Source organism: Epargyreus clarus, unplaced genomic scaffold (assembly GCF_041222505.1).
Source record: "Epargyreus clarus isolate Ecla_fem2 unplaced genomic scaffold, WU_Ecla_fem_2.2 ptg000017l, whole genome shotgun sequence".
Classification (NCBI taxonomy): Eukaryota; Metazoa; Arthropoda; class Insecta; order Lepidoptera; family Hesperiidae; genus Epargyreus; species Epargyreus clarus.
Window position 1 is genome coordinate 13,458,654 of NW_027332225.1, and position 16,301 is coordinate 13,474,954.

At 35.0% G+C, this 16,301-nt stretch overlaps 1 protein-coding gene across 6 annotated transcripts in view; it reads right to left on the bottom strand.

The window, feature by feature from the left end:
- The window catches only part of LOC140749043 (uncharacterized), a 181,080-nt gene that overhangs the window by 21,615 nt on the left and 143,164 nt on the right, over positions 1–16,301 (bottom strand). For 5 of the 6 annotated variants that reach the window (XM_073082054.1, XM_073082055.1, XM_073082056.1 and 2 more), the window contains one exon: positions 13,020–13,158. In XM_073082054.1, coding sequence (XP_072938155.1) covers positions 13,020–13,055 — 36 coding nt within the window. In that variant the 5' untranslated portion in view covers positions 13,056–13,158. Of the gene's footprint in view, positions 1–10,004; positions 10,343–13,019; positions 13,159–16,301 lie in introns of those variants that run through there. The other variant, XM_073082051.1, reaches the window with a different exon arrangement.

Consider the following 16,301-nt stretch of genomic DNA (forward strand, 5'->3'; position numbering starts at 1 on the left):
CATCTGCGCCCCCTCCAGTAGAAATCTAATTTTACTATCAGTTGGACAACGCCTTTATTGCCATTACTTCCAGTTTTTTATATCATAAAAAAGGACTGCTACTTAAATTCAAACATTTTTATATATTTTGCCGTTTTTGCTCATATCTGTTTGCTTATATCCTACTTTTTCAGCTCTGATTCGTATTTCAACCGTGAATTTCACAAAGCGCCTAAAGGTCTTAGTCACCAGGTTAGGTTATTGTATATCCAATGACAATACGATACTTCAGCGTAACAACGATTGAACGTATCTAGAAACTCTATTCAGTGTTAATAAGAGGTTTTGCTATATAAAAGTTGCCGACTAGACAACTACTTGATTTACCACTTATGAATCCACTTGTGATCTGAGCTAGATATTTTGATATTAATATCTTAAGCCATTAGTAATAAGTTCTTAGATTATTGACTAACTAGGTTACATACTTATCAGCACAGGCTAAAGGAAAATCGTATCAGCTAGCGAATTTCAATGCAATGTTGACCAATTATGTATGCAGTATTTTTTGTGGACGATCACAGCATTGTGGAGAATGCTCTTCTAGACGTCTATAACGATCAGTAAGCAGCCGTCGCAATCCTCTGTGTAAGTAATGAATGTCTCCAAGTCCCATATTGCCAAGTCTCTGAATTTTATTATGTTTTCTCTGTATATCTTGCTGTGGATGAACTCCTCAAGTTCACTATCTCCTACGTCACCTATATGTCTAACAGTAACCGCATTTGGTAAAACAGGCTTTTCTCAGCTGGCGCCATTCCAAAAATAATTATGTTGCTATATGCACACAATTATGAACATTCCTTACAAAATTCACTGAATTTCTCAGATATCAGTTAGCAGCGGGTGTGGCGCCGGCGTAATAAATGATATTTTTGTTATTATCTGAGGAATGTGAGAAATCGTGATAAGACGCTATTGTAATAATATGGGCAATCGAAGCGATTAGGCTTCATTTGATTACTGTAATGCGTATTATTCGTGGAAAATTCCTGGGAATATCTCGATGTCAGTAACGTTCTGCTATGGTCGTCTATCTTCTTCTATTCAATTATTCATTCATCAATCAATCCAGGAACCTGTTGGAGGGTCTTGCTTGGACGTTTCCTAATAATTGGCGCCACTCCAAACATTCCATGGACTTTTCAATTCAGCTGTCTTTGGGCCAATATAGAAGGATGCTTATCGTTCAAGGATACATTTCTCCATCTTCTTTTTCGAAAATAATTTCTTTTAAAATCTTGGTCTTATATTACCGTATTGAGTTCAGCGTATGTTTTTTTATTTCCATGATACGGTTATAATTATGTTATAACCATATCATGGAATATTATGACATAGGTTCCATTAATTTCCTTAATGCTGTGACTGGTCTGGAGTACGTATTCTATCATACTGGTCTAATACGAACTGGTAGATTATCCGATTCATTTATTACCTATTAATTATTATCAAAGTTTACTCATAAGTAATGAGTAACGATGAAAATTTTCAAACATGACGTAAGTGTTTAATAAAATAAAATATGGTCATGACTTTTTAATATTAATTCAGGTGATTCGTATGTGATATCACACAATATACACCTAGTGTACCTGGATGGAGAGCAGATGGTAAGCATATATTACTTTCAATTTTATTCAAGGTAGAGGTTACCACATTCAATTTCATCAAGTGTTTATCGTGATCAATTAAAGTTTATATACAAGTCGGACACACACATACACAATATAAGATATAACCTAAGTGTCTTATCCTAAATGGTGATCAGTAAAATGGCCACGATACTCTGTCAAGAGCATACTACTACAAAGAGTGAGAGAGAGAATCGGTACGAAATGATATCCATTATGTTCTTATATTTTTCATAAAAAGGCTTTTTTCGTTTACGAGGGGGAAACCGTCAAAAGGTACCCGGTGCTGTGGGAGCGACGCAGGGTTATGTGGAATTCTTACCGCACTAAAACCCCCCCGGTGGCCGTCCTCGGCGCTGCGTAGAGGGCTCCGGGATCTCCAAAGAAACGCAACCGGAGTCACAAATAGATCTACTTCCTGAATTTACCTTATATTCCTTTCTTACCGTAAACCATCCCGAACCTTTATAAAGAAGTATGAAACTACGTATCCTGCACGTCCGGATAAGAAAATATTGTTCAATAAAAATCATCTTTACAATCTGCTCTATTTAAATTCTGATTGAGTTATGTTAAATCAAAGTGAATACACCTCAGAAGGTCTCGGTCGTGACATTGATGTAGTGTCAGATGACAAGTGGAGCGATTTCCGTAATCATTAGTAGTTCATACCAGTATCAGCTAGAAGTTGGTATTAAGCGTCTACCTACTCGTACGTCTACGTACATTGTGGAGATCAAATAGGCACCCATTGAAACGAGTACACTCTCTGTGTCATCGAAATGTTTGCTGATCTGTGTTTGAAAAAAAAAAATTAATAGCCTTTGGGTACCAGATGTAAATATTTAGGAATGTATTCAAGCGGCGATTTCTGTTCAGTGCAGCGGAGTTTTGGTCTGACGGGTAAAAGGGACGAAAACATTAACATGAAAAATACATGGCGTTAACACGGAGAAGGAACAAATTAGGTTACATGGACATGGACAAGGACTATTAGTTTATATGTAACTCAAGGCATTCAGACTTGGTTCTCAGAAAATACATCTGTGGTCGACCTCAGAGAGGATAGTAATCTTTTTTGGTGTTAATTACATATGTTCATGGATATCACTGATACCTCAACACTTTTCATAGCTTAAACTATAGATAGTATTTCTGGATTGAATGTGTGTTGAGACGTATTTATTTATAAATGAGGAGTTTCAACTTAGTCAGGCGTAGCGAAGGCCCTGTGCTTGATCTCATGTTTACTTGGGGACCTTGGGATAGATCACATAACATCAGGAACTGTAGGAATGCTTCCTGCTACTACATATAATATACACAACATATATACTTCCGCAAGTAGGTACATATTTTATTATTGCCTCATAACAAACGCTTTCTACACAAACGCTTTCTACACTCACAGCACAAAAACAACACAAAACAACACACAATCCTTACAAACACACAACCTCCTTACATCCTTCAAAGTAGAACACAGCATCGCTTAACAGCAGTGTTAAGCGATGCTGTGTTCTACTTTGAAGGATGTGGTAAGGGAGACATACTTTTCCGAGGTCTTTCAGCTTAGGCCTCAAAGATGGCAACACAATTGTGGTCAACTTCAGGTTGAAATCTAATCTTATCAAGGTTTGATCTCACAGATGTCGACGGGCGGCAGTTTTCCATCTATGTTCGATCAGGCGGACTGCATGCTCGTTTGCTACTGCTACTCAATATTATAAAAAGAAGTATTCATAAGGCTTCGATATCCAATTTACAGACGAACGTTTTCCGTATAAGCAAATGAAATGCTATGAGTTTACTAGCCACGATAACGTGTGAATAAAATATAGATAAAATTTACCGTTACGTTTGTAATTTCATTTCAATCTCTTGTAGTTTTTCGTAATTGTCATGTGTGTTAAAACTTTACGACTCGTATTATTAATAAAAGTGTAATATTTAAAATAAGAGTTGGTAGATTGATATACATAATGTTTGATTGCCTCATCATGATGCTAACTTTAGTGCCATTACGAGGGCTTTGTTTAAAACATACTCGTACCTACTACTAAAATTGATTCATAGTACTCACTCATATAGTGTTTTTAACATAGTCTGATATTATGAATAGTCAACTTTTGAAGTATAAAAATGAATATAATTTAGATGCCTAAAAGTTAAATGGTAGGTGAAGTCCCAAGTCAGCGTAATTTCAATCTCCTCTTAGAATAAGGTCAATGGCGCTGATCTGCGGCGCTGGCGCCATACAGAATATTAGACACTAAAAATTATTAAACAAAGAGCTTACAGCTTACGACCAAGTCATTTCCAGTGTTCCCACAACAACCAACAAACCTATGATCATACGTGTGGGCTTCTAGTTGTCATTCATCTTCGTCAAGCTTTGTGTAACCGTCAGTGAATGGTTATACTCGTTAATACAAATGCAATGAAGTTTTCATAAAACTAATAAGGAAGCGAGCACTTTACGAGCTAAGTGTATGTGTAACCATTAAAAGTAGGTACGTGATATTTGAGTACTATGTGTAAGTTTGTTTTCCTTTAATCTTCCTTATTGTTTGCATAACAGTGTTAATATATTGCCTGGGGCCCATTGATGTCCTACTTTTCGTACTAAGGATAAGTAAACTTATGTTGAAGCATTATAAAAGTGGTAAAACTGTTTGACGTTTAACTTTGATGATGTGAATAGCAAATCTAGTTTCGTCTAAGAACAGCAGTGTAAAATAAGATTGGAAGGACCCGTTCAGGAATAGGTATACTACGTTATGTTATGTTTACGGCATGGTAGTAGTGGCGCCTATTAGAGGAGGTCTAATGTCCATCCATCAATAGATCTCGAAAGACTGAAGATCTAAGAGAGAAACTTAAGCGTTATAATTAAGTCCTTAAAAGTAGCAATCATCATGTGAACACTTTTTAATATATCGACTGCATAATCAATACTCATATTGGTCATTTGCCACTTCTTGTTGATAATAAAATCTACAATATATAAGGTTAGTTCATATACAATACTGCAATCGCAAAATCGCATATAGTCATCGATTACTAATCGATTTATCGACTGCCCTACAAGCGTCAACAATAGCCGCTAATACATTGACCTTAGGCAAATCGAAGCGAGACTCGGCACGCACTTTACTGATGTATAACTGTAACACGCATAACACTACTTTATTTAGGTTATTAACATTCTTAACATAAGTAATGCTCAGGTCTATTTCTTGGTTTCCGAGACCAGAATAGGGCTACGGTATCCCTTGCCTGTCGTAAGAGGCGACTAAAAGGGGGCTTCCGAGGTTGCGGGCGGCAAGAGTAGGAGCTCGAACCGCCTGGCCAGCAACCCCGGGATGGACGGCGGTATATGTGGTCGCATACCGTCGTGAACACCAGATGGTGTGGTGAGCGTTAAGCTCGCCTGGGCGGAGCCCGACGTGGCAACGCGCCAAGAGGACTCCGGTTGCGTTCCGTTGGAGATCCCGGAGTCCTCGACGCAGCGCTGAGGACGGCCACCGGGAGGGTTTCAGTGCGGTAAAAATCCCATGTAACCCTGTGTCGTTCCCACGGCACCGGGTACTTTTTGAAGGTTTCCCTCTCGTTAAAAAAATGGATATAATAATAAATCAGGTTTGATATTTTGTGTTGCTTAACATTAAAATCCGATAAAAGTAGCTTTAATCGAGTGCACAAGATCCTATTTTTATATGTACATTAAATATGTACTCTCATGAGTTCCGTTAAAGCCTTAAGGGATATAAAAACATATATACGGTCGAATTGAAAAACCTCCTCCTTTTTTGAAGTCGGTTAATAAAATAGTTAAACGTTAAACTGAGCGTTTATCGCAGATGCGTTGTATTATCACACTCTTCTTCCGATGCATAACATGATTTTGTATGAACGATGGTTTTGTAACAAAAATAGTGAACGATGATGACTCCGGTGTCGAAGTATAACGCAGACACATACATTATGTATATCTTATTTTGTTATTATTGAGATACATTTAAAATAAATGTTACACGACATTCCTTTTATCGAAATAGGTAGACTAGTAGGTATGCATGTGTATCAAGAAAGTAGAGTAATCTATTTAAATTTATTGCACAGTGAGTAGCTGTAAAATAAGGATCGGGTTTAACTACTGGTTAGTAACGAGTAAATTGCGCAAAATAATAATACTTATGTGATGTTATAAGAGTAAGAGGTATTTGCTAATTTTCGCGAAACACTTAGATTTTCCGCATAAAATCAGTGTTGATTTTATCTAAAGCTATTCTCCTATAAAAGTTAGGTCCAAGTCAGTTCAACTGTGTTCCGTAATTTAGTATTTGCCCATACGTTTGGATATATAAAGACGATTAAAACTTCATTTATATGAAGTAAACTAAATTTAGTTTAGGTTTGTTGTTCTTATCTATTACGTTGTCATAATTATAATAAATTAGTAAAACAGTAGTAGAGAATTTTAACAGGTATTTTATTTATTTAGATATGTAGGTACTTACTTACAGATTCTGACAGTGAAACCAACGTAAGAAATATAGACAGAAACATTTATACAATACTAACACCTTGATGTACGTTACATTTTTTCGATTCAGCGGGGGATTTTCTTATTCTGACGATTTGCAAATAAAATTGTATGAGAATGTATGAAGAATAATGTATTTTCCTAAAAATGAGGCTTTTCCTTTGGTTTGTGATGCATCATTACTTCTCAGGGATTCATGCTAATTAGTGACACTATCAAATAGTCCTATACATATAATGAATGTCCAGTGATCGATTTTTTTGGTTCTGCGAACTCCCCGACATAGAAAGCTCATTTATGGTTAAGGATACTTTACAGAGTGTAAGGTATCTCCCATATCTTAGTCTGACGCGTTTGAGACACTTCCGAAATCCCCTCATGGGCTTCCCAACTATTACATAACATGTCAAAATATTGCTGTTTACTCAAGTGAGAAAATCGTTTATCGGTCACCTGCTCGCGTTCGAACAATACATCTAGACATTGAATACAATAGACTGAAGGTAACAATTACAAAATTTAAACAACTGCAGACGAAAAAGTACAATAACCTACAAGTCTAATTGATTAAATAAATTTCGTAAAAAATTAACCAGACTGACCTGTTTTATTTATCACAAAAGAAAACAATTATTCACTCGAGGTATTGTTACATCGTAACAATTTTTATTGTAGTAACATAAACGATGTATTTGTATAGTATTTTATTGTATTTTGTTTTTATTGTTATTTTAATTGATTGAGTTTATAAATAAACTTAGTTTAAAGTAGTTATAAACTGGGTGGGGAAAAATATTATTTATTTTGGTAGGTAGCTAATGCATGATTATGTCGTTAGGTAGTATAGTCCGCGCCAAACTGCTAGTCGACTCTGAAGTTGTTGCGAGCAGGTGTAATACAATTTACTATGGCGACGCGATTCATTTCTATATTCAGAGCGGACTAGAAGTTGTACGCGGACTATGCTACCTAATTACCATAATGTTAATCTTGTTAACTATTATCAGCCTTAGTAACAACTTTAATCATTATTTTAGGAAAACTATCTGGGGTTGATTACAGATGTCCATGGGCGGCAGTAGCCGCTAACGATCAGGTGGACTGCATACTCGTCTGCTACTCCTACATTATAAAAAAAAATCTTAAGGTAGTGCTGTAGGTAGACACTTCCATAAAATCTTTGCAAACAAAACTTATACCAACAATTTTAGGGCTACTGCTGGGCATAGGTTTCTTTCCATAAATAAATTGTGGATGTTACGTAGAGGATCTAAAATATACAGGGTGAATTTTTCAAACGGGCCTTCAGGGTCAAATCCGAAACTATAAGGATTAGCGAAAAATGCTGAAAGGAGTTACGAGGCCGATTTTGATAAAAACTAAAACTGCATCATTACTTTTTAAAATAACTTTTTCCCTAGCCGGGAATCGAACGAGTTCATTTGGAAAAAAATACACCCTCTATATTATTCCACTATCTGATAGTGTTGCTTATAAGGATCAAATTCTGGGAAGTAATGATAAATGACAAACTTAAGGAAAAGCCTCAATTTTAAGAAAATACATATTTCTTAATATTAATTTGGCAGTTAAGTTCCCGCCATTCATCAATTTAAACATCTCCCGTATTAACAATATTTTTGGCACATTAAAAATCATTCATACATTCAAATCATTTGAAAGCGGATGTTTTGTTCTCCAAGAATTTAAATTTTTATGTCCGACTTAGTTAAGGATATTTTTAGGACCATTATAATAGATTTCACTTGCTATGAGCGGAGTTTCGTTTAATACAGATGTAAAGTTGACAATTTGCGAGAATGACTTTTTCGAATCAAATCCGAGTGATTACTAAACAAAAAGATATAGAAAATCATACTGAACGTTGAAACGAAGTTGTAAACAACAAACAATAAGAATTTACTAGTTAATCAGTGATCTATTTTTATTAAAAATAAATCCTAAAAACGGCGGTAACTTATTTGCCAAACTATTTACTTTCTCATACTAAGCCGTATGTCATGGTCATAACATCGAATAATTAGTTGATTAACCAACAAGTTCTTCAATGGTATGACTTATGTATGTTTCTAAAGAATTATACATAAATCATTTATTATGTATTATCCTTATGAATTAGTATGCCAATGTATGAAAAAATTTGTATTTTCTTCATAATTTTCCTTTTCCTTTAATTTGTCACATAACATTACTTCCCAGAATTTGATCCTTATAAGCGACACTATCAGATAATGGAATAATATAGAGGATGTATTTTTTTTCAAAATGAACTCGTTCGATTCCCGGCTAAGGAAAAACATATTGTAAAAAACGAATGATGCAGTTTTAGTTTTTATCAAAATCGGCCTCGTAACTCCTTTCAGCATTTTTCGCTAATCCTTATAGTTTCGGATTTGGCCCTGAAGGCCCGTTTGAAAAATTCACCCTGTATAACATACGGACAGACTTAATTCTAAAATCTAAACCATCCTTATAGTAAATCACGTGCACGAAGATGTCTCGTAAATAATAAGTGTGAAGCTGAGAAATTGTAGTAATAAAATTGTATCCATATAGTTAAGCATCGTTGACGCTCCATCATAGTTCAAAGCCCAGTAATAAGCAAACGTGATCGATCAAATAGCTACCCTGAGGCTGTATGCAAAGATTGTGAATATACGAGTATCAAAGGTGTAAATTTACTTTATAGTAAGACAAGTTTTACTTGAAATAGTTCTATTAGGTTTTGTCTTATTTTAGCCTTTATGTATTAAATATTACCTATGTATTATGTAGTGCACACTTAAATACAAGTACATAAACACCCAGACCCAGCGTTGATATCACAGAGACTGTATGCAAAGATATTGAATACATCAAAGGTGTAAATGTCTATAGTAACACAAATTTTACTTATATAATAGTTGTGTTATGTTTTATCTTATTTTAGCTTATGTATGTGTATTATATCATGAACACATAAATAAAAGTACATTAACAAACCCACGGAAATCACATTGGTTAAGATTTGAACCTGGATCGCGTAAGATCGGCTTAGTAACAGCTGTACGCGGGTCGTAGGATTCGTTGTCGTCAAATCCACTTATTTTGTGTCAATTACGTTTGGTATCTAGCAGTCATTTATCAAATGCTACTAGTAGAAGTAGGAAGTGCATCCAGCATTTAGTTAGTTGTAAATGTCCGTAGACTAAAATGTTCATGTCAAGTAGATTGCATTACTATTTTTTTTTCTAGAAATTTTAAATTAGGTTTTATTTATTAGAAGCTTAAATTCAGCAATTATTTATCCAAGAAAATTTTAATACCAATACCTAATCGAAAATCGTAGCAATAACTCTATTTATGTAGAGCTATGCCTGCAGTTCAGTATTTTGTCAAATTTATTCAAATTAAAGCATTTTTAGTTCCTATAAAATTTTATAGTATCATATAAAAGAGACCATAGTTTAAATAAATGACATTTCGTTCTATATATTCCGATACTCATACACCCATTCACCTTGTATATTAGATTTCCACATTTTTACAGTTTTATTTGTTAACTAAACCTATTTTAATATCCGCTCCAAATAAATAATAATAAAATAGTTCAAGAACCGTTTCGAATTATGTTACGGAGGTCGTAGAATATTAACGAAGTAATTAAAATAATTTTATCATAGTAAGAAATGGTTGAATATTAAACTGAAAAGCAACTCCATATACAGTAATAGCGCTAAATTGATATACAGATAAATAATATAGCCTATAAACTCACTCACCATTTTAATTGCCATGAGCAAGAATAAATTCAGCCACGGTCTTGAATAAATCATACATAAAATTTAAGTTTGCCCTAGCGTCCATTTGAGTCCACCATAAATACTAAAACTGCAACATCCTTTTCAAAAAACACATCAACATTTTGTTCACGAAGTATTTTTATGCACTAATCTTTTTAATCACCACAAAAAATTGACAAAACCTAATTTTGTAATTCACGAAAAATGTTTAAAAATCGAAATACATTTCGATCTTCATTAACTTTTTCTAGTTCGTCGTTCCCGCGCTTTTTAAGCCACAACTTTTTTTTGTAGACGACTAGAATGGTTCGCGCTTCGTGGCATACTGCCGCGGAAGCACAGCATACCTCAGTCGTAATGTGGCGATTGATTTGATTTTACTAGCCAGTGTGTGGAATGCATACGCGAGTTTTCGCTGGTCATGATGAAAATTTTAATAAAACTACGTTTATCTGGTTATCTGGCTGTGCAAGGGCAAAGGTGAAAGCGGAAATGTAGATAAATATTTTCACAGGTAAAAAATAAATGTTCATTATTATCTTTCATAATTTAAATTACCTATATTCTTTTAATCCTTTTTGACACGAAGTGTGTTATTTATGATATTTACAAAGTCTTACCATAAACCTACCAACCTACATAATTATATTTACCGAATGTAATAAACAGTATTTTTATTTAGTAGTAAAATATTTTCACGGTAGTAAACTCGTAAATGCCACGATAGTGTTAATTTTAGAAATTGTATTGATAGTATTGGCAAGCGACTTACATTATTAACATTGTAGGAATAATTGTTAACTCTAATGGATTTTTCAGCAAATAAAGAAGCTAAATAACGGATGTTTCTCTATGTTATTTCATAGTTGTCGGCAGAATAAAAAACCGTACAAGCCTAATTAAAAAAGAATAGATATACAGGTAACATTATGTGTGTGACAGGCATAGAGAATAGAAATGCACCACAGAGTAAATTCTGTGAAATAAAAAAATACTGTCACAGCTATATGAACTTTGTTATTATTCTGAGAAAAATCTTAAATATAGAGTCAATGAATCATATTTATCACTAATAGTCATCAATAACTCATTATAATTGAATTAGAGTCATTTGTATTTTATATACTTATGATTTTTGAAATAGAAGGAAAAATACAGAGATAGAAAAGTTTGAAAATTATTTCACGGACTTTATTTTAAAAAATAAATTCACGAAATATTTTTTAAATTTGGAATCATGTACCCATAGAATTGAATACCGAATTATGAAATATTTTGCAGCGTTACTTTTTGCATACGGAGATACCTAAATATGATTTCACTCATCATTTATATAACGCTGTGTATAAATATAATGACAATTAGGGAGGACATTATCTGTTTAGCATCATTATATAGCGACATAAGCTTTTCACACTTATATATTGAGATTTAATTCACTTATATACTTTGTTCTACACGTGGATTCCAAATATATTGCATCTATTACCGCGCAAATAATTTTATGGAGATAATTTTTATTGTAATCTGCGCACTTAGCAGATTTGAAACAATAGTCGATATTCGTAAGATTAATTATATTTTAATCGGTAGTAAAATCAGTATTATTGTACTCGGCTAATTGTTACAGATAACATCTAGCATTCCAACAATGTTACAGCCCTCATTTATGACGTTTATCAGTTTAAAAAGAAAAATAATGAATGACGTAGGTACTAGAGTGATAGAGTTGAGTAGAGTATCGTTTTACGCCCATTATTGATAATCTATCTTTCCAAATCCAAAGATCGACTTTTGATAATTTCTGTTTACTAGATATTGTTACATTTCTGTCATTGGTAGGCAAGGAATTTATACATGGATTATTATTATTAATAAGAGTTAAATGGAATAGAATAGAATAGAGTAAAGTGGTGTATAAAGGTAGTAGATCTCTCCTTGGACATATCTCGGTGCAAGAGTACATTTCTGTAAACTTTTAAATAAAATACAACCCGTAAAATTCAACGGAGTACCATTCAGTAGAAATCTTTATTTATATATTTTTCGGATAGTTTATTTCTTTCTTTTACTCATGTATTTAATAATTTACTATAAAGTTACATACAGGTCATTACTACAGGTTTATGATACCAGTATTACACCCTTTTTCCTTTTCCTTAAGGTCCCGTTAGCTAACGTCACGACTATCAAACGATACTAATCACGGCAAACTACAGGAAAACACTTGACAAATTGCTTCCATTGATTTATAAGAATATAAGTGGCATTTTACTATTAATTTTATTTATGAAACGTGACAAATAAACGCACGCTTTGATTTTTTCATGTATTTTTATTATTTCTCATAATTCAGTTACACTTTACATTTGTTAGCTTTATACTTCGATCACTAATAGGAACATTTGTGATTCAAGGCTTTATAGGACAATTAGCGGAGCTTACAACTGCCATTAATATTATGGATAGGGTTGTAGGCGTTAGGTCTCTTCAAAAGCGCTACTGAACCTGATCTTCAGTAATAAGCATTAATTACATTCCCGTTGCACCTGTGATATTTTGAAACTTGACTTCTTATTCGGGGTGTACGAGGTTTTAATTCCAGGAATGCACTTCCGATTTTCCAAGTAAGTTGATAAACTTCAATGGACCAGCACAGTGTACTATGGCATAAATTCCTTTTACTCTGAAAAGAGACCCGAGCTTAGCTCCTGCTACTGGACGGTAATGGGTCGACAATGACATTATTCCAGTATATACGTAGATTATAGCTATGTATGTAAAAATGCACTTCGAAGTTACTTAACTGCTTAAGCCAGCGCTACATTATGCAGATTTTCTCTCCGACGTAACAACATGGTCAATCGATCACCCGCGTAGTGTCCAACAACGGCAAACTGTACCAAACAATGTACTGGAAACTGTTGCTTTTCCGCGACCGAGTATCAGTGTAATGTAACGCTGGCCATAGTGTAACATTTGTTATGGACTTACCGCGAGCAAGGTGGACAGGGCGCCCGGCATGAGCATAGTAGCGCGGTTCACGCGAGGCAGGCGGCCGGCGGACGGGCGCGCGCTGGCCCAGCCCGGCCGCCCTCCGGCCCTCTACCACCGTCGCACCGACATCGCGCACCTGCGGGAGGAGTGTTGTTAGAAATAGTGTCGATATACTCCAGCGTTGCTCCAGGTCAACATCATATAATAAATAAAATAAAATAATAAATATAACAAGTAATTAATTTAAAAAATCAAATACCCGACTGCACCAAAAAGGCTGAAGTAGAATTTCCAAAAGCAGTGAAATACGTATTTCATTATTTTTATCCAGAAAGCCAATACAAAGTTTCATAGTAGGTGTCTGCTTCAAAAAACAAAAGATGTTCAAACGATATTATCCTATTTTATTTATCCTAGTGCTCATTTACGCTATATAAAGAACCTATGTATAAAATTCCAGCACGCTTAAGTTCAGCGGTTTCCATTTGCGTTGATCTCTAGCACAGCAACTCACTCATTTAGTCAGACAGTCATCTCGATGTGTATACATGTACTAGCTGACCCGCCAAACGTTGTGTTGCCATATAAATAAAAAAATGTTAAGGGCGAACAACCCTTATCACTTAGGGGTAAAAAAATAGATAGTGGCCGATTCTCAGACCTATTGATTATGTATATAAAATTTGGTGAAAATCGGTGAAGCCGTTTTGGAGGAGTACGGTAACTAACACGAGAATTTTATATATAAGATATATTATATAATGTATGAGTAATCTACTCTTAATTTTCTTTATTTCGACACCCTACTCGATAGGTTTGGTTAATTTTTTTTTAACGTGTTACTATTTCGCGAGAAAAATTCACCATTTACGGTCTATAAAATATATAACTTTTAGTAATTCAAAGTTTCGGTCATTATTTTACCTCGTTAGAGGTAGAATTTCATTATTTTTATCCAACAATCCTGATACAAAATTTCATAGTGTTTGCTTCAAAATTGACGGTTGTTCAAATGAACTTTTAACCCTTATTTAACCCTCTACGGGGTTGATTTTTCGGAGGGGGATAAATAAGTGCGTCCTTGTTCCTATCCAGAAAGCCAAATACAAATATTTATAGCAGTTGCTTCAAAATTAAAGGATTTCAAAAAAACTGTTTTTCCCTATTTTACCCTCTTAAGGGTAGAATTTCCAAAAGGCCTTTCTTAGTACGTATTCACGCTATATAGAGAACCTATGTGCAAAATTTCAGAACTGTATGGTCCTTAGTTTAGGCTGTACGTTGATTTCTGAAAAATGAAAAAGTCATTTAGTTAGTCAGTCAGTCAGTCACCTTGCTGTATTATATATATACAAATATGTTTTTATAATCTCCGTTTAATTTCCTTTCATTTGATACCCTACTCGATAGGTTCGGTTAACTTTTTTTTTAAAATGTGTTACTATTTCGCGCCAAAAATCCGCCATTTTGATTTTTTTTTACTAACACCTATCTAAGGACACTCGGGTCATTGAGACAAATATAATGACACCTTAACTGTTGAAATTCATCCAGCCGTTTGTAAGATCGGATCAAATAAAGAAAGACAAACATACAGGATACGCGCGAAAAACATAACCCTTCCTTGGCAGTCGGGTAATTACTTGTAAAATAATAATTACTTTTTTGATTTTGGACTAATATTATAGCGTAATTAGGACAATGAATTATTACTTTTTTGTATGCTATTCTGATGGAGTCGGCTGTAGGAAGGGATCAGTTGTCCCTGTAGTCCCGGGACTAGAATAGGGCTACGGTATCCCCTGCCTGTCGTAAGAGGCGACTAAAAGGGGGCTTCCGGGGTTGCGGGCGGCAAGATTGGGAGGTCGAGCCGTCCAGCAAGCAACTCCGGGAAGGACGGCGGTATGTGTGGTCGCATACCGTCGTAAACACCAGACGGTGTGGTGAGTCCTGAAGCTCACCTAGGAGGAGCCCGAAGGGGCAACGCGTTCAGAGGACTCCGGTTGCGTTCCGTAGGAGATCCCGGAGTCCTCTTGGCAACGCTGAGGACGGCCACCGGGGGGGTTTTAGTGCGGTAAGAATCCCACATAACCCCGTGTCGCTCCTACGACACTGGGTACCTTTTGAAGGTTTCCCCCTCGTAAACAAAAAAAAAAAAAAAAAAAAAAAAAAAAAAAAAAAAAAAAAAAAAAAAAAAAAAAAAAAAAGGAAGGGATCAGTGGCGAACCGGCTTCAGATGTTTTCAAGCTGTCACTAAGGTTTTCTAAGCTTTAAAGCTTAAGAATATCTGTTCAATGATCACAACCGAGATGGTTAGTTTTTTTAAATTGATTTTCATACTTCACTTTTTCGAATTTTCAAAAAATAATACCTACCAAATCTCTTATACTCAAGAACTAGAAAAAAAAACAAAAATACCAGTCAAATAGCTACAATTCCATTAAATTCACATCCGATTGAATCATTATGAAAATATCTACTTGTGCGCGATAAGCCGAGGCGCCTAACTAAATTGGTCAGATAAGAGAATCAATTACACTAGATCCACGATTGTGACCCATTAGTGATAGTATCTGATGGCTCAATGGTTCTAAATTGTGCGGGAAAGATTTTGACTGGGAAGTTAAGTACCGCAATCAGTTAGAATATTTTTTTAAAATAAGAGTAGCAGACCAGCACGCACTCCACTTGATGTTAAGTCGCTACTGCCCCCCATGGAGATCTGTAATCAACCCCAGATATGACTAGGTATACCTGGTATTTCCTATATACCTCCGAAAAGTATATCTCCCTTAGCACACCTTTCAAACCAGAACACAGTAGCGCTTACCGCTGCTGTTATGAGGCTAAAAAGAAGTTCTCAGTGTACAGCAGTTCGTGGTGGGGCTTTGTGGTTCAAATTTAGCGTGTCAATCGATGGGTCCGAGGTTCGAATTCAACGTGAATCACATTATTCAATCTGAAGCTGATAATAAATGTTTTAGGTGGATACTTGCAGGTGGAATTTTATAAGTTATTTTGGGTTCCGTCATCAAAGAGTAGTGCTACGCAATGCTATGCAAAGGGCAACGAATATGGTCTCCTACATGCATAATCTTAAACTAGGATTGCCTATTTTGTAGCTGCCATAAACATATACACACAAGTATGTAAATACCCAGGACGAAAATCTAAGTCATAAATATAGTATTGCTCTAAATTGCTCTTTTGGTATTTTTGTACCTACAACGTAACAATAATTTTATACGTTGTTTTCGTTTTTTGTTCTTGAAAAATGCG